This window comes from Acomys russatus, chromosome 24 (genome assembly GCF_903995435.1).
Source record: "Acomys russatus chromosome 24, mAcoRus1.1, whole genome shotgun sequence".
Lineage (NCBI taxonomy): Eukaryota > Metazoa > Chordata > Mammalia > Rodentia > Muridae > Acomys > Acomys russatus.
Window position 1 is genome coordinate 515001 of NC_067160.1, and position 23617 is coordinate 538617.

The following is a 23617-nucleotide window of genomic DNA, read 5'->3' on the forward strand; positions in this document are numbered from 1 at the left end:
CCTCAGTCACAGTCATAGGGGAGGGAAATAGAGTGAAAGCGGGAGGGAGGGAGGAATGGGAACATACAAGAGATGGGATAACAATTGGGATGTAATATGAATGAATTAATAAATAACAAAAAAGTGAATAAAAGAAAAAGAAAAAGAGGCTTTGAATTTGAAAGACAGCAAAAGGGCATGTAGGAAGGTCTAGAGGGAGGAAAGGGAAGGAGGAAATGCTCTCATCCCAAACATAGACGCTATCTCAAATTGATAAACACTTGTAAAAGAAAATTTCATTTTCTCCAATGAAGACTCATTAGTGAAGCAAAGTACTTTTGAATGAAGGACACATGCCCAGTAGATGCTTAACAGAAAGCACATTTAAGGACATCCTTGGAAGTTCCTTATCTCAAATTGTCATGTGAACACTTTTAAAAACTTATTTTTTATTTTACATTATCTTTCTCTTTCTAGAAAACTTACAAGCTCTTTGCATATATATTATGGTTTCTAGTTTAATGTTGTTGTGGGATTCCTGAATGGGTGAATGAGTGGAACTCTGTGTCTTTATCTATTTCTTGTGTCTTTTCTTGAGTTCTTTTCCTTTATTCGGGTTATACTATTTCACTGTTTTATTTTATATTTTAATTTTATCCTTTATAAATGTGTTTGATTTCTAATGAAAGAAAGACAGGGGGCAGATACAGATGGAAGGGGAGATGAGGAGGAACTGGGAATAGTAGATGAAAATAAAGCCATAGTTAGGATACATTGTGTGAGGGAAAAAGCTATTTTAATAAAAAGGAAAGAAGCTTGACTGAAAAAAATTAAAAATTGCCCAGCATGGTGGTGCATGCCTTTATTCCCATCACTTGGGAGGCATAGGCTGGTGGATCTCTATGAGTTCGAGGTGGCCAGCGAAGTCTACAAAGCAAGTCAAGGACAGCCAGGACTACACAGAGAAACCCTGCTGTTTCAAAAAATCAAAGAAGAAGAAGAAGAAGAAGAAGAAAAAAGAAGTTATCTTCAAAGAATTTTGTTGTATTCCTTGAAAGTTCTGAAGATCTATTCAATAAACAGTTGTGTGGTCTACGCAATGTTCAAACAACATTTATCCTACCAAATGTTTCTTAGAAAATGTCATGAATGCTGGGTTACAAGGATCAAATGAAACTATGGCATGTTTGGTACACTGGAAATGTCAGAGAATTTTCTTTTGCTTTGTGTCCTACACATAACTCACAACTTGTTGGATTGCTTTCCAAAACCAAGATTAAATTATTGCCTTAAATTTCTTTATAATTTTTCTAAAATCTAAAGAGGTCCACTGAGCTTGTCAGTAGATGAGCCAGTGCTTGGGTGTTATGACAATGCCAGTGACAGAGGATGTCTTCATTAGGTACTAATAGTGCTTGAGAGTCAGCTTCATGGCACAGCATCGTCTTTGTCATTTCAAGGAAAGTCTCATTATTAAAGATTCCTCAGGATGATATCTGGTATTCATCTTAATTAGCTGCTCTGAGGCCTGTCTTGGATTTTCTCTAGAGTTTGAGTCCCTAGGGATATCAAGTAAACATAAAAGATCTTCTCTTCCTGCTCTATTCTGTACACAGAGCACCAGGAGCATGGTGACTCTCTTTATAGCAAGTAAGTTTCAGCTTTCTTTTGCTACTGTGAAAATGTTGTTTTGCTGACATTGTAACTAAGATCTCTTTGATTTTTCTTTCTATGTTAAATCATTAATACAGACACAATAATATTCAGGAGAGAAGTGAATACATATAAATATTTTTGTTTGTTTGTTTGTTTTTGTTTTGTCTCAGCCTTCGGCAACCAACTAACAAAGAAAGCACTAACCTTCTGAGTCTGCCTAGGCCTCAGTGATATTGTAATATAAAACATGGCCAAATGGTACTGTTACATCTTTTCTCTTAGATTTCTCTAATTTTATTTCTTGGAATAAAATAAAATCTCATTTATTATATTTGTGCAAATAATCAAACTAGAACGTCATTTCATATTGTTCTTTGAGAAATATTTCGTATTTCTTGTATAATTTTATATTGAACAGGAGACCCTTGAGCATCAGTTGTGCACTGACTGGAGTTATGGTGCCAACAGAAGGAAATGTGAGCGTGGAGATTATCTTCGCCCTCTTGGGCTTCACGGACTACCCTGAGCTTCAGATACCACTTTTCCTGATCTTCCTTTTCATGTATATCATCACTGTAGTGGGAAACCTCGGGATGATCGTGCTCATCAAAATCGACCCCAAGTTCCACACTCCCATGTACTACTTCCTTAGCCACCTTTCCTTTGTTGACTTCTGCTACTCAACCATCATCACACCCAAGCTGCTTGAGAATTTGGTCCTGGCTGATAAAACTATTCTCTACTTCAGCTGCATGTTGCAGTACTTCCTGTCCTGCGTGGCAGTGGTGACTGAGTCTTACTTGCTAGCAGTGATGGCCTATGATCGCTTTGTGGCCATCTGTAATCCCTTGCTGTATACTGTGGCCATGTCACAGAGGCTGTGCATCCTGCTTGTGATGGGATCATATATGTGGGGCACATTTGCCACCTTGATTCTCCTCTGCTTTGCTCTCCAGCTGAAGTTTTCAGGATTTAATGTGATCAACCACTTTTTCTGCGAATATACTGCCCTCATTGCTGTCTCTAGTTCTGATATACACATCCCCAGCCTGCTACTCTTTTGTTTTGCAACCTTTAATGAAGTGAGTACACTACTGATCATTCTCACTTCTTATGTGTTCATTTTTGTGACGGTACTGAAAATCAAATCTGCTAGCGGACGTCACAAAGCCTTCTCTACCTGTGCCTCCCACCTGACTGCCATCACCATATTTCATGGTACCATACTTTCCCTGTACTGTGTACCTAACTCCAAAAACTCTCGGCAGGTGGTCAAAGTGGCTTCTGTCTTTTACACAGTTGTCAACCCCATGTTGAACCCTCTGATCTACAGCCTGAGAAACAAAGATGTGAAGGAGGCTTTTCAGAAATTAGTGGGCACAAAGGTTCCACTTCACTGAACCATCTTAAAGTGTCTTCCACACAAGTGTGCAAGTAGAACAATGGCTGTTTCTAGCTTCTTTGTTACATATTTGCATGCATTCTATAGATTTTTATGATGCCTAGACTGATAAATTCAACTCAGTAGATGAAACCATGCATGTTTAGTATTTGGAGAAAGCGCAAAATATTTTGGATACACAATATTTATTTGAAATCTATATTAATAGTAATGATGATGATAATGACTATTATATATTATATAATTATTATTATATAATGTTAGAAAGCATAGCAGGCTATATTGTATGGAGAACATAGCTTCTGAAATAATGATGGTAGTTAATTCAGAAAACTTTTCTGGTTTTGTTGTATATACCACAGTGAGCTTCTGGCTCTAATGTTCACAGAAATGTTGTCATTGTTAATAGAGGCTAGCCAATAAACCACATTATTCAAACACAAGGGAGTATCTTTACATTTTGTAATCATCCTTTGCTTCCCACAAATGGTATGTTTAGAGAACATTGAACTGGATAGTAATCTTGTGTTGAGAGGTTAACATCAAATTGATACATATATATCCTTGGTAGAAAAATGACACAAACACCTTAGAAAATGATCAAGGATTGGCTGACATGACTTAAAATAAAAATTAACCTTGATTTAAGTATCTACTTCCTCTTATATAAGGCAGTTATTAGACACTGAGCATTAAAGAGCATAGACAAATTCGTGTTTCAGAAAGGAAAATATTAGAATCATTTTATGATTTCTAGTTAGCACCTGGATGTTATTGGGCAAAAAATTTCATTCCCAGAATAATTGGTTATCAAAATATCTAGAGGCATTATGCATAGTAATTCAAACAAATAAAACTAAAAATTACTCAGAAACATTGCAGACCATATTTCAATATTTATATTGCATTGATCATATGAATGAGTGAATAACCTAAATATCTGGCAGTAAAATTTCCATGGATTAAAATAAATTTGAAAATTAAGGCATAGCTACAAAATTAATATAAATTATAAAGTTTCTCTTTTAAATATCATCACTTTGAAAAAATAGTCATATGAGGAAAATATCTTGTATAATATTTATTTCTCAAAGACTGAGTGCTAAAGTTTAAACTTTATATTTCATGGAAAGGGTGAATGTCCTTGAAAAATAACAGATTAATAAAAAGTACTAAACCCTGCAAATGTTATTTACATACAAAATTGATATAAGATATATTTAGGTTATATGAAAACTAAAATTAGGTGTTTCTTCTAACATAAATGTAATAAAATATATCTGTATTACCATTTATGTCTAAGAATGATTGGAAACCAATATTTTAATGACACAGCTGTGGCAGCTTGAACACAAAGAGCCCTCATAGGCCCACGTGTTTGAATCCTTAGTCCCCAGTAAGTAGACCAGTTTGGGAAGGATTAGGAGGTGTGATACTGTGGGCTGAAGGAGATGTGACTCTGTGGGCTGAAGGAGGTGTGATACTGTGGGCTAAAGGAGATGTGACACTGTGGGCTGAAGGAGGTGTGACACTGTGGGCTGAAGGAGGTGTGACACTGTGGGCTGAAGGAGGTGTGACTCTGTGGGCTGAAGGAGGTGTGACACTGTGGGCTGAAGGAGGTGTGACTCTGTGGGCTGAAGGAGGTGTGACACTGTGGCCTGAAGGAGGTGTGACACTGTGGGCTGAAGGAGGTGTGACACTGTGGGCTGAAGGAGGTGTGATACTGTGGGCTAAAGGAGGTGTGACACTGTGGGCTGAAGGAGGTGTGACACTGTGGGCTAAAGGAGGTGTGACACTGTGGGCTGAAGGAGGTGTGACACTGTGGGCTGAAGGAGGTGTGACACTGTGGGCTGAAGGAGGTGTGACACTGTGGGCTGAAGGAGGTGTGACTCTGTGGGCTGAAGGAGGTGAGACACTGTGGGCTATAGGAGGTGTGATACTGTGGGCTAAAGGAGGTGTGACACTGTGGGCTGAAGGAGGTGTGACACTGTGGGCTGAAGGAGGTGTGACTCTGTGGGCTGAAGGAGGTGTGACACTGTGGGCTATAGGAGGTGTGATACTGTGGGCTAAAGGAGGTGTGACACTGTGGGCTGAAGGAGGTGTGACACTGTGGGCTGAAGGAGGTGTGACACTGTGGGCTGAAGGAGGTGTGACACTGTGGGCTGAAGGAGGTGTGACTCTGTGGGCTGAAGGAGGTGTGACACTGTGGGCTGAAGGAGATGTGACTCTGTGGGCTGAAGGAGGTGTGACACTGTGGGCTGAAGGAGGTGTGACACTGTGGGCGAAGGAGGTGTGACTCTGTGGGCTGAAGGAGGTGTGACACTGTGGGCTGAAGGAGATGTGACTCTGTGGGCTGAAGGAGGTGTGACACTGTGGGCTAAAGGAGGTGTGACACTGTGGGCTGAAGGAGGTGTGACACTGTGGGCTGAAGGAGGTGTGACTCTGTGGGCTGAAGGAGGTGTGACACTGTGGGCTATAGGAGGTGTGACACTGTGGGCTGAAGGAGGTGTGACACTGTGGGCTATAGGAGGTGTGATACTGTGGGCTAAAGGAGGTGTGACTACATTGTGGCCTGAAGGAGGTGTGACACTGTGGGCTGAAGGAGGTGTGACACTGTGGGCTGAAGGAGGTGTGATGACACTGTGGGCTTGAGGTTTCAAAAGCTTAGACCACCTCAAGTCTCTGTCTGTCTGTCTGTCTGTCTGTGTCTCTGTCCCTGTCTCTCTCTCTCTCTCTCTCTCTCTCTCTCTCTCTCTCTCTCTCTCTCTCTCTCTCTCTCTCTCTCTCTCTCTCCCTCTGCCCTCTGCTTGCATATCAAATGTCAACTTTCAGCTACTTCTCTTATACCAGGCCTGTCTCTCTGCCATGTTTCCTACCATGGTGTTTATGAGCTCTAACCTTCTAAAATTGTGCGCCGTCAATAAACACTTTCTTTTATAAGTTATCTTAGCCATCGTCTTTTGTCTTGGCAATATAATAATAACTAGACAATACCCTTAGGTACAATAATGTGGAAAAAGACATTTTAATACATTTTAGCAGTAAGATAGCAATATCTACTAATTAAAGAGACTCTTTGAAGGACTAGCAACATTAAATTCATAATGCCTCTCTTATATTCAAGAGTCACAATCCTAGTAATTAATCACAAAGCCAAAGTAACAAACTTACAGAGACATTTTTATAAGTATAATATATAACAACAACAAGGTAAATGAAATTCAATAAGAAGATAATTGAATAAAATTTCTGTTGCTGTCAAGTAGTAATGAAACAGGAAAATGTTTAAATATTGGTATATGTATTCAAATGCTTCCTTTATTATTTCATTTTGTATGTGTGAATGCTTTGCTTACATGTGTACTGTGTGCATTCTTGATGAATGAGGAAGCTGATAGAAAGTACAGGTGATGGGCCATTGTGTGAGTTATGGAACCTTAATCCAGGTGCTAAGGAAAAACCAACACATGATCTTTACCATTGAACCATTAGTCAAGGAGATGGCCAGTTGTATTTTTAAAGTTTGAGGAACAGCTGCAGAAAATTAAACATGCATGAGATATTTAATGAAACTGAGGATAATATTTTTATGGGTAAAATATTTTGCCAAAATAGTTAAAATAATATTTGTTTTACAAATGGCTGCACTTTTAGCCATGTGATGGTGATGTGTGCCTTAAACCTCAGCACTCCAGAGGCAGAGGTAGGCATATTTCAGAATTCAAAGTGAGCCTGGTTTGCTGAGTGAGTTCCAGGACAGCCAGGCCCACACAGAGACACTGTCTTGGAAAAAAAAAAAGGTTACATTTTCATGAACTGTCTATGGTAGCAATATTAACAAATGGATTGACAGAAAAAAGAAAATAAAGAAGCACAGTAGTGTTTTAAGTGACCTCAATTAATGGGATCAGAAGTCCAGAAGTTGTCCTTCTGAGTGCCCTGAGTTTCCCAAGCAGAGTGAATCTTTGACATACTTGCTTCCCAGGACGATCACAGAATTGTTGGATCAGAAAACTGAAGCCACTATCTACAGTTTCTTAAGAAAGTTAAGTAAGGAGAAAATTTTCAGTAGAAAAGAAGGTGAAATGAGGCAGAGTGAAATGGGGAGAAAATGATAAAAATTCAATGTGTAAAAGTATAAAATTGTTAAGGAACAAACTGAACTAAAAAATAAAATTTTAAATTATTGTTCAGCAGTTTTATTATACTAATACAAACTTACTACTACCATAAAGACAGCTTTGAAAAATTCTGTATGGATATGCCCAGGTGTAGTTTCATAATTATTTTTTCCATAACTAATGTCATCTAGGATTATGCTTGTAACAGTCTTGCAAACTATTAGGAAGTACATAGTATACCCACAGAAGCAAAGTTGCTAGCCTGCATGACAGACATTCTTTTTTAACATAATATTTTATTAAGCCTCTAAAAATTTTGTACATGTACACAATGTGTTTTGATATTATGTTTCCTATTACCTCCTTGTCATTCCTACAGGCCTTAAAATTTTTTCTCCATCAAAAGTTTTTATTTTTAAAAATTATTGTTAACAGCTCATTGAGATAAATTAGTATTAACATAGGAAACATAAGGAGCATAGCCGCATCCACCAGGGAATGAGACACCTACAATTGGCCAAATTGCCTTAGAAAAGTGGTTATCTTTGATTTAGCTGCTGTAACTGCCAATTCTCTCAGCATGGTATAGAATAAAAACATAATTATATGTATAAACATAAATTTTAAGACAGTTTGACAATTTTGACCATTTACTGCAACCAGTACACTCACCACTAGGACCTATGATTTTGCCATTCACCAGCTTTCTCAGAATAAGATCCATGTGTACTTCAAGAATTACTTTTTACATACAAATTCGAGGAAAGTAGTAGACATCATTAATCAAATGGACCTAACAGAAATCTACAGAATATTTTACCCAAACAGAAAAGAATACACCTTCTTTTCATCACCTCAAGTAACCTTCTCAAAAATTGACCATATACTTGGTCATAAAACAAACCTCAACAGATACAAGAAAATTGAAATAATTATTTGTATCTTATCAGACAACCATGGGTTAAAGGTGGAACACAACAACAAAAGAAACAACCAAAAGCCTACAGATTCATGGAAATTGAACAACTCCCTGTTCAATGAACTCTGGGTAAGGGACAAAATAAAAAGAGAAATAAAAACTTCCTAGAACTCAATGAAACTGAAGGCACAACCTACCCAAACTTGTGGGACACAATGAAAGCAATGCTAAGAGGAAAGTTCATAGCACTAAGTGCCTTTATAAAGAAACTGGAGAGATCCCATACTAGCAACTTATCAGCACACCTGAAAGCTCTAGAACAAAAGGAAGCAGATAAATTTTTTTTCATCTTTAATGAACCATGATGATTTGAGCTCAGAACATTCATATACCCCAGACAAAGTCAGTGTACTCTGGAAAGAGAAAATCATGCCTTGCAAAAAGATTAAACTACTGCATAATAATGTTGATTTCTACAATGTATTAATGTCATAATAGGAGAAATGTAATAAAGTCATTCTTTGGTTGTGGAATGATATGAGTTATTATATATTCATATTGCACTATATTTATGAACTGTCCCCAATGATGTTCTAATTTTCTTCTATAATTGCATCAGTTTGAAATAATTAATTTTAATTGATTATTTAGTGATCTCTAGAGAATATAGCAATAAATAGTCTCTAAGGTTCCTGTCTCCAAGAGTGTAACAATAAATACAAGAATCCACCTGCCACTCCCCATAGGAGAGGCCCTGCGTTTGTCCTCAGCAAGTCGATTTTATAACTGTAGACATTAATATCAATGGAAACTCAGCCTTCATGAGCAGAACAGTCTTTAAAGATTGTGTGACTGAGCCCATATCACCGAGTACACTCTTTCTGTGAAGCTTGGCTTTAGGGGGTTCTGGCTCAGGTAAGTACCTTGAGAATCAAATGAAAGTTGATGCATCAGGTGGGGAAAAGGACATCTCAGAATTTAAGGGTCTCATTATTATAGTATTTTAAAGGATAATTAAAGAAGATAGCTCAGATATGTGTGTAAGGTAAAATAAATATTGTAAGTAATAAACACAAAGGGAATGGTACCATTGCTTTTAAAGCATAAAATTAATATAAGAAGGAGTAATTTATAAAAGAGAGAAGTCTTCACCAGACTTTTAGAAAAATCAGATAATAATAGAGATACAAGAGCCATTACATGAATAAATCACAGAAAATGTGAATTTCTTTGAACAAATAAGTAAGATATTAAGAACAGATGTTAAGAATAGAGTTGGATGCAGAAAAGGCCTTTGACAAATTTAATGCCTCTTAGTAATAAAGGCCCTGAAGAGATTAGGGATACAAAGGACATACCTTAACATAATAAAGGAAGCTATATTTAATCCATAGCCAACATTTATTTAAATGAAGAGAAGCTCAAAGCAATTCAGCTAAAATTAGGAACAAGACAATTTTCCCACTATTTTCATATCTATTAAATATAGTACTTGAGGTCTTAGAGCAATAAGACAACTGAAAAAGACCAAGGGGATAAATCTAAAAGAGGAAGAAGTTAAATTATCTTTATTTGAACTGGATAAGATAATGTATTTAAGGGACCCAAAAAATTCCACTGGGAAACTTACAGATGATACACACTTTCAGCATATAGTTAAATCAGTAGCCCTCCTATATACAAATGACAAATGGGCTGAAAAAGAAATCAGGAAAACAACACCTTTCACAATAACCTCAAATAACATAAAAATAACTTGTGATACCTCTAACCAATCAAATAAAAGACTTATATGATAAAAACAGTAAAGAAAGAATTATTCATTAAAATCAACAACAACAACAACATATTGAGTCCAGTTTTATTACTGAAATACATTGTCTCCAATGACAAAAATTATGCATTTTGAAGCAAGGCCACTGACTGTCTTATACTTGCCTATATTTCTACATCTTTCTTAAAGGGATATCTACAAACTATCATATGACTAAAAATAACATTTACTAAGGTGTTAATGCCCGGCTGGTGCTCTGGAGAGGGTCCAGGGTAGATTCTCTGGTATTGGATCGCGGATGCCCTTCTAGTTTACTTTATCTCTTGGGTGACCAGAGCTAATGGCTCAGGCAACTGATCAGGATTGAAAGAAGAAAAAGGAAGGAAAGGAAAAAAGAGCCCAAGGTTTCTTCTCTAGGGACTGGCTGTATTGTGGCTGAAGAGAACTTAAACTGACCACCTTTTTTCCTATGGCTGAGGCTGTAAAAGCGGCTTCTGGCTAGAAACTGCACGGGGTTGTAAAAGGAGGCTCTTTGATCTGTAGATAGGCCTCTTTACGGAGATCTCCAATAAGCTGGTGTAAACTTAGGCTTATTAGCCATAGAAGGCTGATAGCTCTGAGTCTGCTAACTTATTTGCGAATCTATAGAGAAATAAGAAGAGAGAGAGAGAGAAAATCAACCACTCACACACATACGTTCGGGAGAAGAGGACCAGGAGAAAAGGTGGATGAAGTCAGGCGTCTTAACTTCAACTGAAGTTAAGCTGCTCAATCTTTCTTCTGTTCTCCTTCATTTTCTCCTCTGTTCTCCTTCATTTTCTCCTCTGTTCTCCTTCATTTCTCTCTCGTTCTCCTTCCTTTTCTCCTTCATTTCTCTCTTGTTCTCCTTCCTTTTCTCCTTCGTTCTCCTTCATTTCTCTCTCGTTCTCCTTCCTTTTCTCCTTTGTTCTCCTGCTCACGTTTATTGTAGCCCATATTTATACTTCTGAGAAAAGGGAATTACCTCATAGTCAGAAGAGTACAATTAATCACAAAAGCAGATGAATTCTTAAATATAACAGGTTACATGCTTTAAATCTAAACATTTCTTATCTATGTATCTATTACGTAAGTTCATGGTGAGTTCAGAATGACAAAGATTGACAGGGTCTAAGGTTAATAGGGTCTGATACTTATAAGAGTATACAACCTATCAGTTAGGATGGACCTGACTATACATTATCCAGCTATCTCTTAGTTCATTATGAGCTCAGGACAATAATTTTGTCTGTCTTTCATTCTAAGAAACAGTAAATTCAGACATCTCTAGGTAACTTCATTCTACATAGGTTCACATGGAGTGTAAACAAATTTGGCTATATTTATGGTCAAATACCAGGATTCGTGGTGCCATCTGCGGTGGAGGCTTATCTGAAGCCACAAATCTGCTGGTAGGCTATCCTAGCGAGGCATCTGGAGGTCCACAAAGGTATTTATTGCAGCCATAAACTAACTTTAACTTTTAAAACTATTTGAGCCAAATCAGCAATTCCATAATCAGGGATTAATTCATCTGGATAACAAAAAGCACATCTTCAATAAGATCCTGTAGGAAGTTTGCTCAATCAGAGCTGATCAGTACCCAGAAGCTAACAATTCACACCAATGCCAGATGTATTTATTTTTGGTTTTTCGAGACAGGGTTTCTCTGTGTAACCTTGGCTATCCTGGACTCGCTTTGTAGACTGGGTTGGCCATGAATGTAGTCCTGGCTGTCCTGGACTCCTTTGTAGACCAAGCTGGCCTTAGACTCACAGTGATTCACCTGCCTCTGCCTCCCTGGGTGCTGGGATTAAAGGCATGCACCACCATGCCCGGCTCTAATGCCAGATTTCAGAGAGATGCAGTAGTGCAAAATTGACAAGGTAGTCAGAGGTTGGAAGCAGTTCTGAGGTATATCACAATACAGACCTTGCAAATATTGGATCACCTCCAGAGATCTCTCATGCCTCCTGGACTTTCCTAAGTCAATGGCTCCTGACAGCATGTCAGAGGCTGGAAGCAGTTTTGGGGTACATCGTGGTATAAGGCCTTGCAAACACCAGATCACCTCCTAGACAGCCCACATGCCTAGTGAGCTCCCTGAACAGGGCGGCTCTTGGCACTAAGGGTAAAAGAGAAATCAATTTCTGCACAGTAGCATTAAGAACTATGTTTTGCATCAAGAAGTGAAATACAGTGATTGTTCTGCATACAGTGCTTATTTTCTTTATCATCAAATGTCCTCATAGTACACTACTAAGTAAAAGTGAAAATCCTTCTACATCACAGGTAACACAAAGAGAACATGAGCAGACTGGGGGACATATTAAATAATACGGTGGCCCAGACATAAACACGCAAGAAAGTAGAGGGTGAGATAAATGCGTACAAAAAGCGAGTGGGGTGAGAGATATAGATGCCATAGAGAGTCTGCTTGACTATACTATAGTTATTTATTGCTTGGTTTTAAATACATCCTAGATCTCTCTCATGTGAAGTTAATATAAAAGCTGTCTTCCAATATCTTACTGCAACAAAAATAATCTCCCTGGGCTTCACTGCATGGTATTAGAGTCTCTAATTTGTTCAATAGTCTAATATGTGAGTTTTAATCAAGAAAAATGCTAACCTGTAGTTCTGAAGGAATCATTATAGCCTGGTGTTTTCGTCATGAGTAATAGGTAGGACAATGAGACTAAGAGCTCCAGACAGAGATATAACTTACTCTTTATCAGTATGTCATCAGAAAGCTAAGATATGGTTCATGAGTGAGCTAGAATCATCTTATATGTAATAGGTTTACTATTCCTAAGCTAAAAAGTGATATTATTAACTAGAAATAACCATGTAAATAATGATGTACTTTCTAAAAAAAAAAAAATAAGAATTTTGTTTATTTGAGTGACAGAAAGTGTACTAAAATAGTAAGAAAATAAAATAATAAAGTGATAGTTCAAGGCCAGAACTGTTGGAGTTTCAAATATTATAACTGAAGATGCATAACTTAATTCCTTTATATATTTCTGTTTTTTATTATTGATAACAAGTCTGAAATAGCCAGTCTTAGTCTTTTCCAAAGTCTTAGGCTTATCTAAAATGAACTTAAAATAATCCAATACCGCTGAAAGTTATACGTAAGTATTTGATTTGAAATTGCCTCAAGCCCATTCATATCTTTCAATTTAATGTAATTATCATAGTGATCTTTTATTTGAGAGGTTCCAATTTTGTTCAGTGATTCATTAACTTTAAAATCTTTATAGTAGTTACATATTCATATTGTGAACAGGGTCCATATTTTATTTAAGCAGAATATAGTATGTGTAACTATTATGTTTTCCTGCAAGCTTTGTGAAGAGCGTGAAACAAACTGGGTGTGCCTTCTCAGGCTATTTTTGCTTTTAGGTCTTCTAGATTCTTGCCAATGGAAGTCATGTCTCTGTCAGATGGAAATAACAGCGGGGCCATCTTCACCCTCTTGGGCTTCTCAGATTACCCAGAACTGAAAGTCCCCCTCTTCTTGGTGTTTCTCACCATCTACAGCATCACTGTGGTAGGGAATATTGGCATGATCGTCATAATCAGAGTGAACCCCAAACTGCACACCCCCATGTACTTCTTCCTCAGCCACCTCTCCTTTGTGGATTTCTGCTATTCCTCCATCATTGCTCCCAAGATGCTGGTAAATTTAGTTATAATAGACAGAACCATATCATTTGTAGGATGCTTGGTGCAATTCTTTTTTTTCTGTACTTTTGTGGTAACTGAATCTTTTTTATTAGGAGTGATGGCTTATGACAGGTTTGTAGCCATCTGCAACCCTCTACTTTACACAGTAGCCATGTCCCAAAGGCTCTGTGCCATGCTGGTGTTGGGATCCTATGCTTGGGGTGTAGTGTGCTCCTTGATACTGACCTGCTCTGCTTTGAACTTGTCCTTTCTTCCTTTCAACACAATCAACCACTTTTTCTGTGAGTTCTCCTCTCTTCTTTCACTTTCACGCTCTGACACTTCTGTCAGCCAACTGTTGCTTTTCATTTTTGCCACATTTAATGAGGTCAGCACACTCCTTATCATTCTTTTGTCTTATGTCCTCATTGTTGTTACCATTCTGAAGATGCGTTCAGCCAGTGGACGGCGCAAAGCCTTCTCCACCTGTGCTTCCCATCTGACAGCCATAACCATCTTCCATGGGACCATACTATTCCTGTACTGTGTGCCCAACTCCAAGAACTCCAGGCACACCGTCAAAGTGGCCTCTGTGTTTTACACTGTGGTGATCCCCATGCTGAATCCCTTAATATATAGTCTGAGAAATAAGGATGTCAAGGACACAGTAAAGAAAATAATAGGTAGTAAAGTCTTTTCTTCTTAAATACATTTTTGTCAATTGTGATTGCCTATTGTGTAAAGTCTATAAAGGATGATTTAATGGATTCTATTAAAGTTAATTAAAATTAATATCATTCACATTGCACAATGGATTGTAAATTGAGTTTGTTTCCAATACAATAAAGTTATTTTTTGTCTTTTGTGAAAAATTCAAGTGCTCTGTTCTTTTACTGTCATAGGTTGACGTTTGTTATTTAATAACATATCTTATTAGGACTTTTTGATTTCTTGATTACCTGTTACCTCACTCAGTATGTGAACACAATTACTAATAAAATATTTCTGGTCTTAAAACAACCTAGTAGGGTGTTTAATTCACTCACTCTGAAATAATAGTAGAAGTTTTAGGTGATACATACAATTTCTCTCTCTCTCTCTCTCTCTCTCTCTCTCTCACACACACACACACACACACACACATGAACCAATAGATAATATGTTAAAATCTCTACCGATGTGTGGATAAAGAGTAAAAAATAATATTTAAAAAGCTGAATAAATTAATTTCATATGTGATGTCAAAACACTACTCTTTAAAATATTTGTTAGTTATTAATTGAAATCTTCCTATAAAATATCAGTCTATTTGGACAATATTCAGTCCAAAGCCCACCTCTAACTCATCCTAGCATACCTCAAAATATCACTTTCACAACTTGAGGCTTCCTCCTTCCTTTTAAAAGACCAATGAGCTACATTAGTATTCTTATTCTGTCATAGATGAGTGCTATAAAACTGCAACATGACCAATGGACCAGGAACCATATTCTTGAAGAAAAATTACTCTTCCTTTCCCAGGAGACATTAACCTCTAATAGCTTGCCACTTAGGAGACTTCATGTGCCTCTACTACATCCATGTTTATTGTTAGTTATTTTGATCTTGTATGAGTCTTATGGCAATAACTAAACTGCTGTGAGTGCAAGAGCTGAATGTCTTTTTCATATTTGGAATAGCTCACACAACACTGCCTCTGTATATTAAAGGGCATACTCAAAAGGACAGCTTCTAGATTGGGATAATGTTGTGCAGTGGTTTCTTCTGATTTGAAATATCCCTTTCAAAATGGAGGCAGTTAATTCATGAGATGCAAATAGTAAATAAAATATCATATACCAGTGAAATCAGAGTCTTTTAAGATTCTAGAAGAACTTTTCAAACTTGGTAGAGAAATGTAAACAGTTGTTTGGATAGAAGACTGAAAAAAATCCTAAGTATATTCTTTTTTTAAAGTTTAATTTGTTCACTTTACAACCTGATTGTAACCCGCTCCCTTGTAGCCTCACCATCTCACCTTTCCTCCCTCATATGCCCTCCCTCCCTTCCCTAGTCCTCAGAAGAGGGAGCCCTCCTCTCCTAAAATCTGACCTCAGCCTATGTAGACTGCTTGTATCCTTTTCATCTGTGGCTTGGCAAGGCTGCCCTGCCAGGTGGACCTGATCACCATGTGGGGGCCATTGTCCATGTCAGAAGTAGTTTCTACTCCCCACAGATTATGCGACCCACAGAGAGACTGGGGTGCCTATCTACTACATCAGAGCAGTGGGTTTAGGTCCACAACATAGTCCTTGGTTGGTGCATCAGTCTCTGTAGCATCCTGTCCTCAGCCCAGATAGGTTGGTTCCATTGGTCTCCTTGTGGAGCTCCTGACCACTCCAGGTCCCTCTATTAGTCATCTCTTCCATAAGACTTCCTATGCTCCACCTGCTCTGCTTGGGTCTCCTGCTGAGTGGAGTCTTTCAGAGGACACATATTGTAGGTTCCCTTCTCGTTTCTTCTCTTCAACTGCTTCAGATGTCTATTCAGTTTGTCCTTCTGAATGAGAATTAAGCATTCTCCCTAGGGTCCTCCTTGTTATTTAGTTTCTCTATGTCTGTGTGCTGTAGTGCAGCTATCCTGTATTATTTGGCTAATATCCACTTATAAGTAAGTATATATCACGTCTGGGTTCTGGAAACTGCAGAGTGAGATACTAGCTGGTTATGCCAAGAGTGCTGGTGTAGCAGCTTTCATGAGTCCTCATCTGCACTTGCTTGGGCCTCTCAGTGATGAAGATACTTCCTAATCATCCCCGTTACTATACCCAACTCTGTTTAGTGATTCAATAAGTAAAATTATATTCACACTCCTAGTTTACATTGGAGCATTCTATTCCTTTGTTCTATACTGGGTTTCCTTCCTGGACTGAGTAACCTGGATATGCACTGTTTCCCCAGAAATGTCTGTTACAGAACAGAGAGATCATTTGTAAACTAAGCTTAGAAGAAAAGGTTTAAATCCACTATATACAGCGAACTTCAAAATCTCAGCAACAAAACTAAACTAATTGCAAACAAGACAAAAAAAAAAAAAAAATACCTTCACATGGCCAGAAAAATCAAATAGATGTGCCACACAAGAGGTAGGTCACATTCTAGGGACAATTAAAAAAACATCTAAATTCATCACCATAGAAATGGAAATTGATTCATTGTGGGAGAGAGATCACCTCACTACAATTAGAATGGTTGTCAAAAAGAAAAAAAAAAAAAAAAAAAAAACAGGGAATGTTGAGAATTGTGGGGAAATAGAAAGGTTTGCACAATTATTACAACTATTATGGGGAAAGATGAGCAAGTTTCTCCAAAACAAGAATAAAAATAAAGTTAAAGGTTGTTGACATGTGTTCGTAGTACCAGAACTTGGAAGGTTGGAGCAGGAGGTTTTTGAATTTGAGACCATGTTGAACTACATAATAAAATTAATGAAATTCCATCTCAAAATAAGTCCAAAAACAAAACAAAGCAAAAGTGGTGAAATTAAAAAAAGTGTGTTATATTATCCAGACACTAATGTAGAGCACATGTTCCTAATGAAGCCATCATGTCTGTCATCAGAGTTATCAGCACATTCTGGATCAATGATTCTAGGACACATCAAGAGATCCACAGTAGAACACTTGACATCCACAAGAATAAACAAAATGTGCAACTTATGAGACGGATGGAACTGTAGAGCATCCTATAAACTATAGTTATCCACACTCAGAAGAACAAATGCTCCACCAGCTCACTGACAGGTTTGCTATAAGTCACTGATCTATTAGAATTTGAGAGTAAAATGGTCATTTCTTGGGTGTCAGAATAAAAGCTGTTCTCTTGCACATTTAGTTTTGTTGTCTATGTCAAAAATCTCACCACAATTCTCCAAGAACAGAAGTAAACACAGATTGTGTGTTAAAGTTAAAAGCTAGTCTTGTGCTTAAAAGTTAAAATTTTTCCAAATGGAACATTGTAAAGGAGAAAATTAAAAACAGTAAAACAGAAATATATACAATAGAAAAGGGATTCCCTCAGACAACCAATTGCAAAAATGCTTTCATGTTACTTTACCAATGAATACACAATGAGAAGCTGCTTATCATTTATTTAAAGTGTATATCAAATATGCATTTTAATAACTAGCATGTATACAAAATAACTTGATCAAATAAAAGCTTTATTGAGCTTTTGTAAAGTCATATTCTAGATTATATACTTGTTCATTTCCCATTTTTCAAAACATATAGAAATGTATTTGCTCAATCAGACCAATCACCATTAAAATCATACACATTCATAGTAGGTACTAGAAAAGACACTTGAAAGAGATAGTTCAACCAAGTGACCCAAAGAGGTAAAATCTGTTATTGTTATAACCCATGGAAAATAGGACAAGATGACTATTCTGTTTTTTTTTTCTTTTTTGATTAACATTGTGTAAGTAATATGTTTACAACATTTCAGATTGCAATAAACTTACTTTTCATTTAAGATAAATTAAAATTATTTGCACAAAGACGCAGATTTACAAAAAAATCCAAGTAGAAATTATTCTGGGGGTTATAATAGTTCTGACATCACATAAATAGACTGGTATAGTTTAATACAGGCTAGGTAGGCATATATGAAAGTACAGGCAATCCGTTAGAGAACTTCAGTGTCTATCTTTAGATGTAACAATTACTCAAAGTATATTTATGATGATGAAATCATCTAATACAAGTTTCTACTCAGGTCATCCACATGCATGAATCACAAAGCTCGCACACACAACAGAGGAACAAAAACATCTGAAAGTCCTAACAACTCTGCTCAGTAAAATAGCTATTAGATTTTGAACCCAGTACTGCATTCTTACCCCATGATTTCATTTATGACTTTATCTTCTGAAAATGACTTCTTTTTTCCTGATATGGATCTCAAAAACTCAGTCTTTATATATGGGAAATTATGTTGGTGAGACATAATGGGTATGGCTTCTGAAGTTCATAGGAGACACTATCTTATAGCAACTTCCTGATCCCCTGTCTCTTATAATCATTCTGTCTCTCTTTCTAAATATTAATTAATTTATTTTTTCACTTTACATCCTAGTTGTAGTCCCATCCCACATCTCCTTCCAGTCCCACCATCTCTCTCTCTTGCTTCCCATCCCCCCTCTACCATTCCTCAGAAAAGGGGAGGCACCATTCCCACCTACCCCAGCTCTACGCCCATGAAGACTGAATGTGACCTCTTCCACTGTGTTTTGGCAAGGCAGTCTCGCCAGAGGGAAGTGATAAAAAATCTGGTAGCAGAGTCCATGTCAGAGACAGCCTCTGCTCTCTTTGTTAGAGGACCCACATGAAGTCTGATCTGCTCATTGGTAACATCTGTGTAGGGGGCCTAGGTCCAGTCAATGCACAATCCTTGAGTGGAGCTTCATTCTCAGCAAGCCCCTCTGGCTCCTGGTTCGTTGGCTCTCTTGGTCCTTTTCTCCTTCCCCCTGCTTACACATCCTTCTTCTTCAGTGTTACCAAAACCTTACATTTAAGGCTGCTTTGTAGATATTGGAACTGAGTTTTCAAACTCAGCAATTTAATTGCTTGTGGTTTCTGCAATGACCTCCCTTGTTGCCAAGAGAAGATTTTTGTTATTTTGATGAGGGAATTGTATAATCCCAAATTTTAAAACCTGGTGGCACTCAGAGGAAGGACAGCAGGTAGCCAAGAAGAGACTTGATACCCTATGAGAATATATAGGGGGAGGTAATCCCCCTCAGGAACAGTCATAGGGGAGGGGAATAATGGGAAAATTGGGGGGGGGGCAGAAATGGGAGGATACAAGGGATGGGCTAAACATTGAGATGTAACAAGAATAAATTAATTAAAAAAATATTTTCAAAAATATTCAACTGTGTTTTCATTACTGATTTCAAAAGAATGAAAATAATTTTATGAATAAGGCTGCTATGAACATGGTTGAACATACGTTCCGGTTGTGTGGTGGAACATTTTCTGGGTATATTCTAAGGAGTGGCATAGCTGGGTATTGAGGAAGCCCTATTCCCAGTTTTCTGAGAAGGGACCAGATAGATTTCCAAAGTGGTTGTAGAAGTTTGTATTCCCACCAGCAATAAAGGAGTGTTCCTCTCTCCCTACATCCTTGCCAGCATGTGGTATCAACTGAATTTTTGCTCTTAGCCATTCTGATGGGTGTAAGATGGAATCTCAAAGTAATTTTGATTTGCATTTCTCTGATGACTAAAGATGTTGACCATTTCTCTTTTTTAAAATTTTTTATTATTAATTTATTCTTGTTACATCCCAATGGTTATCCCATCCCTTGTGTCCTCCCATTCTTCCCTCCCTTCCCTTTTCCCCCCATTCCCCTCCCCTGTGACTGTTCCTGACGGGGATCACCTCCCCCTATATATGCTCATAGGGTATTGAACCCCTACCCAGATCTAGCCAATGATCAGAACAGTCTCCACACTTGAGTGGAGAGTAGGATATGACTTTCTCACATACTCTGGTGCCTCACATTTGACCATGTCCCCTGGAGGGGGAGACCTGGTGGCACTCAGAGGAAGGACAGCAGGTTACCGAGAAGAGACTTGATACCCTATGAACATTTCTTTTTAAATGTTTCTTAACCTTAAATATTCCTCTGTTGAGAATTCTTTGTTTAGTTCTGAGCTCCATTTCTCAATTTGGTTATTTGTTTTGCTGGTGTTTAATTTCTTGAGTCCTTTATATATTTTGGATTTTAGACCTTTGTCAGATGTAGGATTGGTGAAGATCTTTTCCCAGTCTTTAGGCTGTTGCTTTGTTCTGTTGACAGTGTATTCTGACATACAGAAGCTTCTTAGTCTCTTGAGGTCCTATTTATTAATCATTGACCTTAAGGCCTGGACTGTTGGTGTTCTCTTTAGGAAGTTGTCTCCTGTGCCAATGTGTTCCAGGCTCTTCCTCACTTTTTCTTCTAACTGATTTCATAATAGTCAGATCCTGGAAACGGCCTGAATGTCCCTCAGTTGAAGAATGGGTAAAGAAACTGTGGTACATTTACACTATGGAATAATACTCAGCTATTAAAAACAAGGAAATCTCAAAATTTGTGGACAAATGGATAGACTAAAAACGATCATACTGAGTGAGTTAACCCAGAAGCAGAAAGACTCACATGGTATATATTCACTTATAATTGGATACTAGCCCAAAGGGCATGTCTGATGAAAGTCTTCACTTGCCAGGAGATTGGGATAGATGTGAGGACACCCAAATGGGACTCTACATAAGAGAATTATAGGAGATAGGGAAATAGAAGGATCCAGAGTGTCATAGAAATGTACAAGAAGAACATCATAATGGGTGGATCAGGGCCCAGGGGGGTCTGCTCAAACTATTGCACTAACCAAGGACAATACAAGTAGTAAACATCGAACCCTTACTCTGATCTCACCAATGGTCAGGTCATTCTCCACAGTTATGTGGAGAGAGGGGATTTGAATTCTGTTGCCCCATATTTGATGAACTCCTCTTGGTGGGGAAGCCTGGTGGCACTCAGAGAAAGAATAAGCAGGATAACAAGATGAGACTTGATACTCTATGACCATAAAGTGGGGGAAGAGGTCTCTCTCAGTCTTGGACCTAAGGGAGGGGAATAGGGTGAAAGTGTGAGGGAGGGAGGAACAGGAAGATACAAATGATGGGATAACAATTGAGCTGTAATATGAACAAAGCAATTAAATATAAATTAAAAATATTTTTAACTTAAATATTCTTCTGAATTCTAATTTTTTCAATCTTCTTGAAAGTATTAATTTTATTCGTTATTTCGCAGCAGGCAGTGACTTCACTCATATACTATTAACATCTGTTCATAGAAGATACTTGTTTACTTAAAGCACAAATGACTATATTTCAAAAACTCACTGGCCTCAGGATTTTATGAAATTTCTCTTGTCTTTTCTTTTAGCCATCAGTTTTCTCAACCATTCTCATACTTTCCCCCTAAGTTTGAATTTGGTTTTCCCCATAATGTCCAGATTGTGTTGCCCAGCTGGTATTGGTGTGGGGTAGCTCTGCTGTTTGGTAAGCATAACAGGGAACCACACTATTAAAAACAAAACAAATAAAGACAACAACACCAACAACAACCACCATCCATTTCATAGAAGCTATTCAATGCTAATTAGTTAGTTATGTGGTTAATGGTAGACTTATGTTTCTGCCTTCCTTCTACAATGCTGGGATTTTGTCTCTCTGGAACTTGTACATAAAATATCAAAGAGATTTCTTCCAACAACAAATCCAAAAATGCTTTTGTATTACTTTACTGATTAATATACAGTGAAAATCTGTTCATTATTTGGTTTAAATTTACATCAAATAAGCATATGTTTTTTGAGAATCTCAGATATATGATGTATTCTATAGAACAGGATAGTGGCAATACTATTATATCATAGAAAGTATCTTTCATGATAGATATTTTTAATATTTACCATGTGATGGTAAATTGTAAATTATTTCAATTCTGGGCACAGAAATTTGAATACAGAGAACTGGGAACTCTCTTTAAAAACAAGTCCATTTCTGTTCACTTAAAGAAAATAATTAATTTTAATATGATCTTATATTTAAGCTCTCTAAAACTCCTTTGCTTGTGCCAGGGTCAAAGTTCTCGAAAAGATAAATGGGGGAAAGTTATAAATTTAACACATTATTTTTCTGACTGTATCCTTCACATCTTTATTCCTCAGACTGTAAATCAGAGGGTTGAGCATGGGGATCACCAGTGTATAAAACAAAGAGGCCACTTTGAGTGTGATCTGGGAGTTCTCTGAGTTAGGCACAGAGTACAGAAACAGGACCGTGCCATAGAAGATGGTGATGGTAGTCAGGTGTGAAGCACATGCAGAGAAAGCCTTGTGGCACCCCTTGGCTGATTTAATCTTGAGTATGGAGACAAGGATGAACACATAGGACAGGAGTATGATGAAGAGAGTGCTAACAGCATTCACAGTGGAAAGTGAGAACAGAAGTATTTGGTTACCCAGAGTATCAGAGCATGAGAGGGCTATAAGTGAGGAGAACTCACAGAAGAAATGATCAATCGTGTTGAACCCAGCAAAAGATAACTGGACAACAGAACATGTCATTGTCAAAGAGCATGTGAGTCCTCATGTATATGATCCCGTCACTAGACTGACACAGAGTTTATGGGACATGATTGCTGTGTAGAGGAGTGGTCTGCAGATGGCCACAAACCGGTCATAGGCCATAACCACTAATAAAATGGATTCAGTTACTACAAAGATAGCAAAGAAAAAGTATTGTATTATACATTCTATAAATGAAATGGTTCTGTCTTTTTCAACAAGGTTTACAAGCAAATTGGGAGCAATGGTGGAGGAATAGCAGAAATCCACAAAGGAGAGGTGGCTGAGGAAGAAGTACATGGGGGTGTGCAGTTTGGGGTTCACTCTGATTATGACGATCATGCCAATATTCCCTACCACAGTGATGCTGTAGATGGTGAGAAACACTGAGAAGAGGGGGACTTTCAGTTCTGGGTAATCTGAGAAGCCCAAGAGGGTGAAGGTGGCCCTGCTGTTATTTCCATATGTCAGCACCATGGCTTCTCTTCTCCAGAATATGGAATTTATTCTAAAAATTAATAAAACTGTAAATGAGATATCCAAGAACCTGGTTATTGCCCATACAACCTCACAATGTTATAAAAGCAAATTACTCTTTGAATTATAATCTGGGTCTTGGCATTCCAGAGAAACTACAGATCACATATTTTAGAAATCCTAAACCATTTTACAGTTTCTTAAGGACAGAACAGTTACTGGATTGAATTGCAAGCTATAGTGTAAGTTTAATGCTTGTTGTTATAGAACATGGAATTGTATTATCTCATCTCCAGTTCATTTTATAATTTCATACCTAATACATTATCCTCTCATTTTCATTGTATATATAGATTAGTAGCCTATATAATAAAATTTTCTTAACCCTATATTTAAAAAAACAATTTCAAATGTTAAAAATAATTTATAAC

At 37.6% G+C, this 23617-nt stretch overlaps 4 protein-coding genes across 4 annotated transcripts; 2 read left to right on the plus strand and 2 right to left on the minus strand.

Annotated features, from left to right (window-relative positions):
• Nucleotides 1-2090: 2090 nt before the first annotated feature.
• LOC127207301 (olfactory receptor 5D14-like) lies at nt 2091-3035 on the plus strand. The gene has a single exon (XM_051166680.1). It carries the CDS (start codon nt 2091-2093, stop codon nt 3033-3035), a length of 945 nt encoding a protein of 314 aa, XP_051022637.1.
• A 1388-nt stretch (nt 3036-4423) lies between these two features.
• Nucleotides 4424-7882, minus strand: LOC127207602 (uncharacterized). Its single transcript, XM_051167040.1, has 3 exons — nt 7831-7882; nt 6516-6571; nt 4424-5677 (listed from the first exon to the last, which is right to left on the minus strand). Exons 1-3 carry the CDS (start codon nt 7880-7882, stop codon nt 4424-4426), a joined length of 1362 nt encoding a protein of 453 aa, XP_051022997.1.
• A 5423-nt stretch (nt 7883-13305) lies between these two features.
• LOC127207253 (olfactory receptor 5D18) lies at nt 13306-14247 on the plus strand. The gene has a single exon (XM_051166630.1). It carries the CDS (start codon nt 13306-13308, stop codon nt 14245-14247), a length of 942 nt encoding a protein of 313 aa, XP_051022587.1.
• A 6844-nt stretch (nt 14248-21091) lies between these two features.
• On the minus strand, nt 21092-23186 carry LOC127207434 (olfactory receptor 5D18-like; the record flags this gene model as incomplete). Its single annotated transcript, XM_051166857.1, is given in 2 exon segments — nt 21092-21107; nt 22270-23186. Coding segments are annotated over 2 exon segments (933 nt in total), but the record flags the coding sequence as incomplete, so codon positions are not given.
• Nucleotides 23187-23617: the final 431 nt, after the last annotated feature.

What these genes read in the sequence shown, in the direction of transcription:
- LOC127207301 (XM_051166680.1), top strand. Translation starts at nt 2,091, where the DNA reads ATGGTGCCAACAGAAGGAAATGTGAGCGTGGAGATTATCTTCGCCCTC.
- LOC127207602 (XM_051167040.1), bottom strand. Translation starts at nt 7,882, where the DNA reads ATGGATCTTATTCTGAGAAAGCTGGTGAATGGCAAAATCATAGGTCCT. An exon ending in CAAAATCATAGGTCCTAGTG is followed by an intron (nt 6,572 to 7,830) that starts GTGAGTGTACTG and finishes AATTTTCTGCAG; the next exon opens with CTGTTCCTCAAACTTTAAAA. An exon ending in CCTTGACTAATGGTTCAATG is followed by an intron (nt 5,678 to 6,515) that starts GTAAAGATCATG and finishes TCAAGCCCACAG; the next exon opens with TGTCATCACACCTCCTTCAG.
- LOC127207253 (XM_051166630.1), top strand. Translation starts at nt 13,306, where the DNA reads ATGTCTCTGTCAGATGGAAATAACAGCGGGGCCATCTTCACCCTCTTG.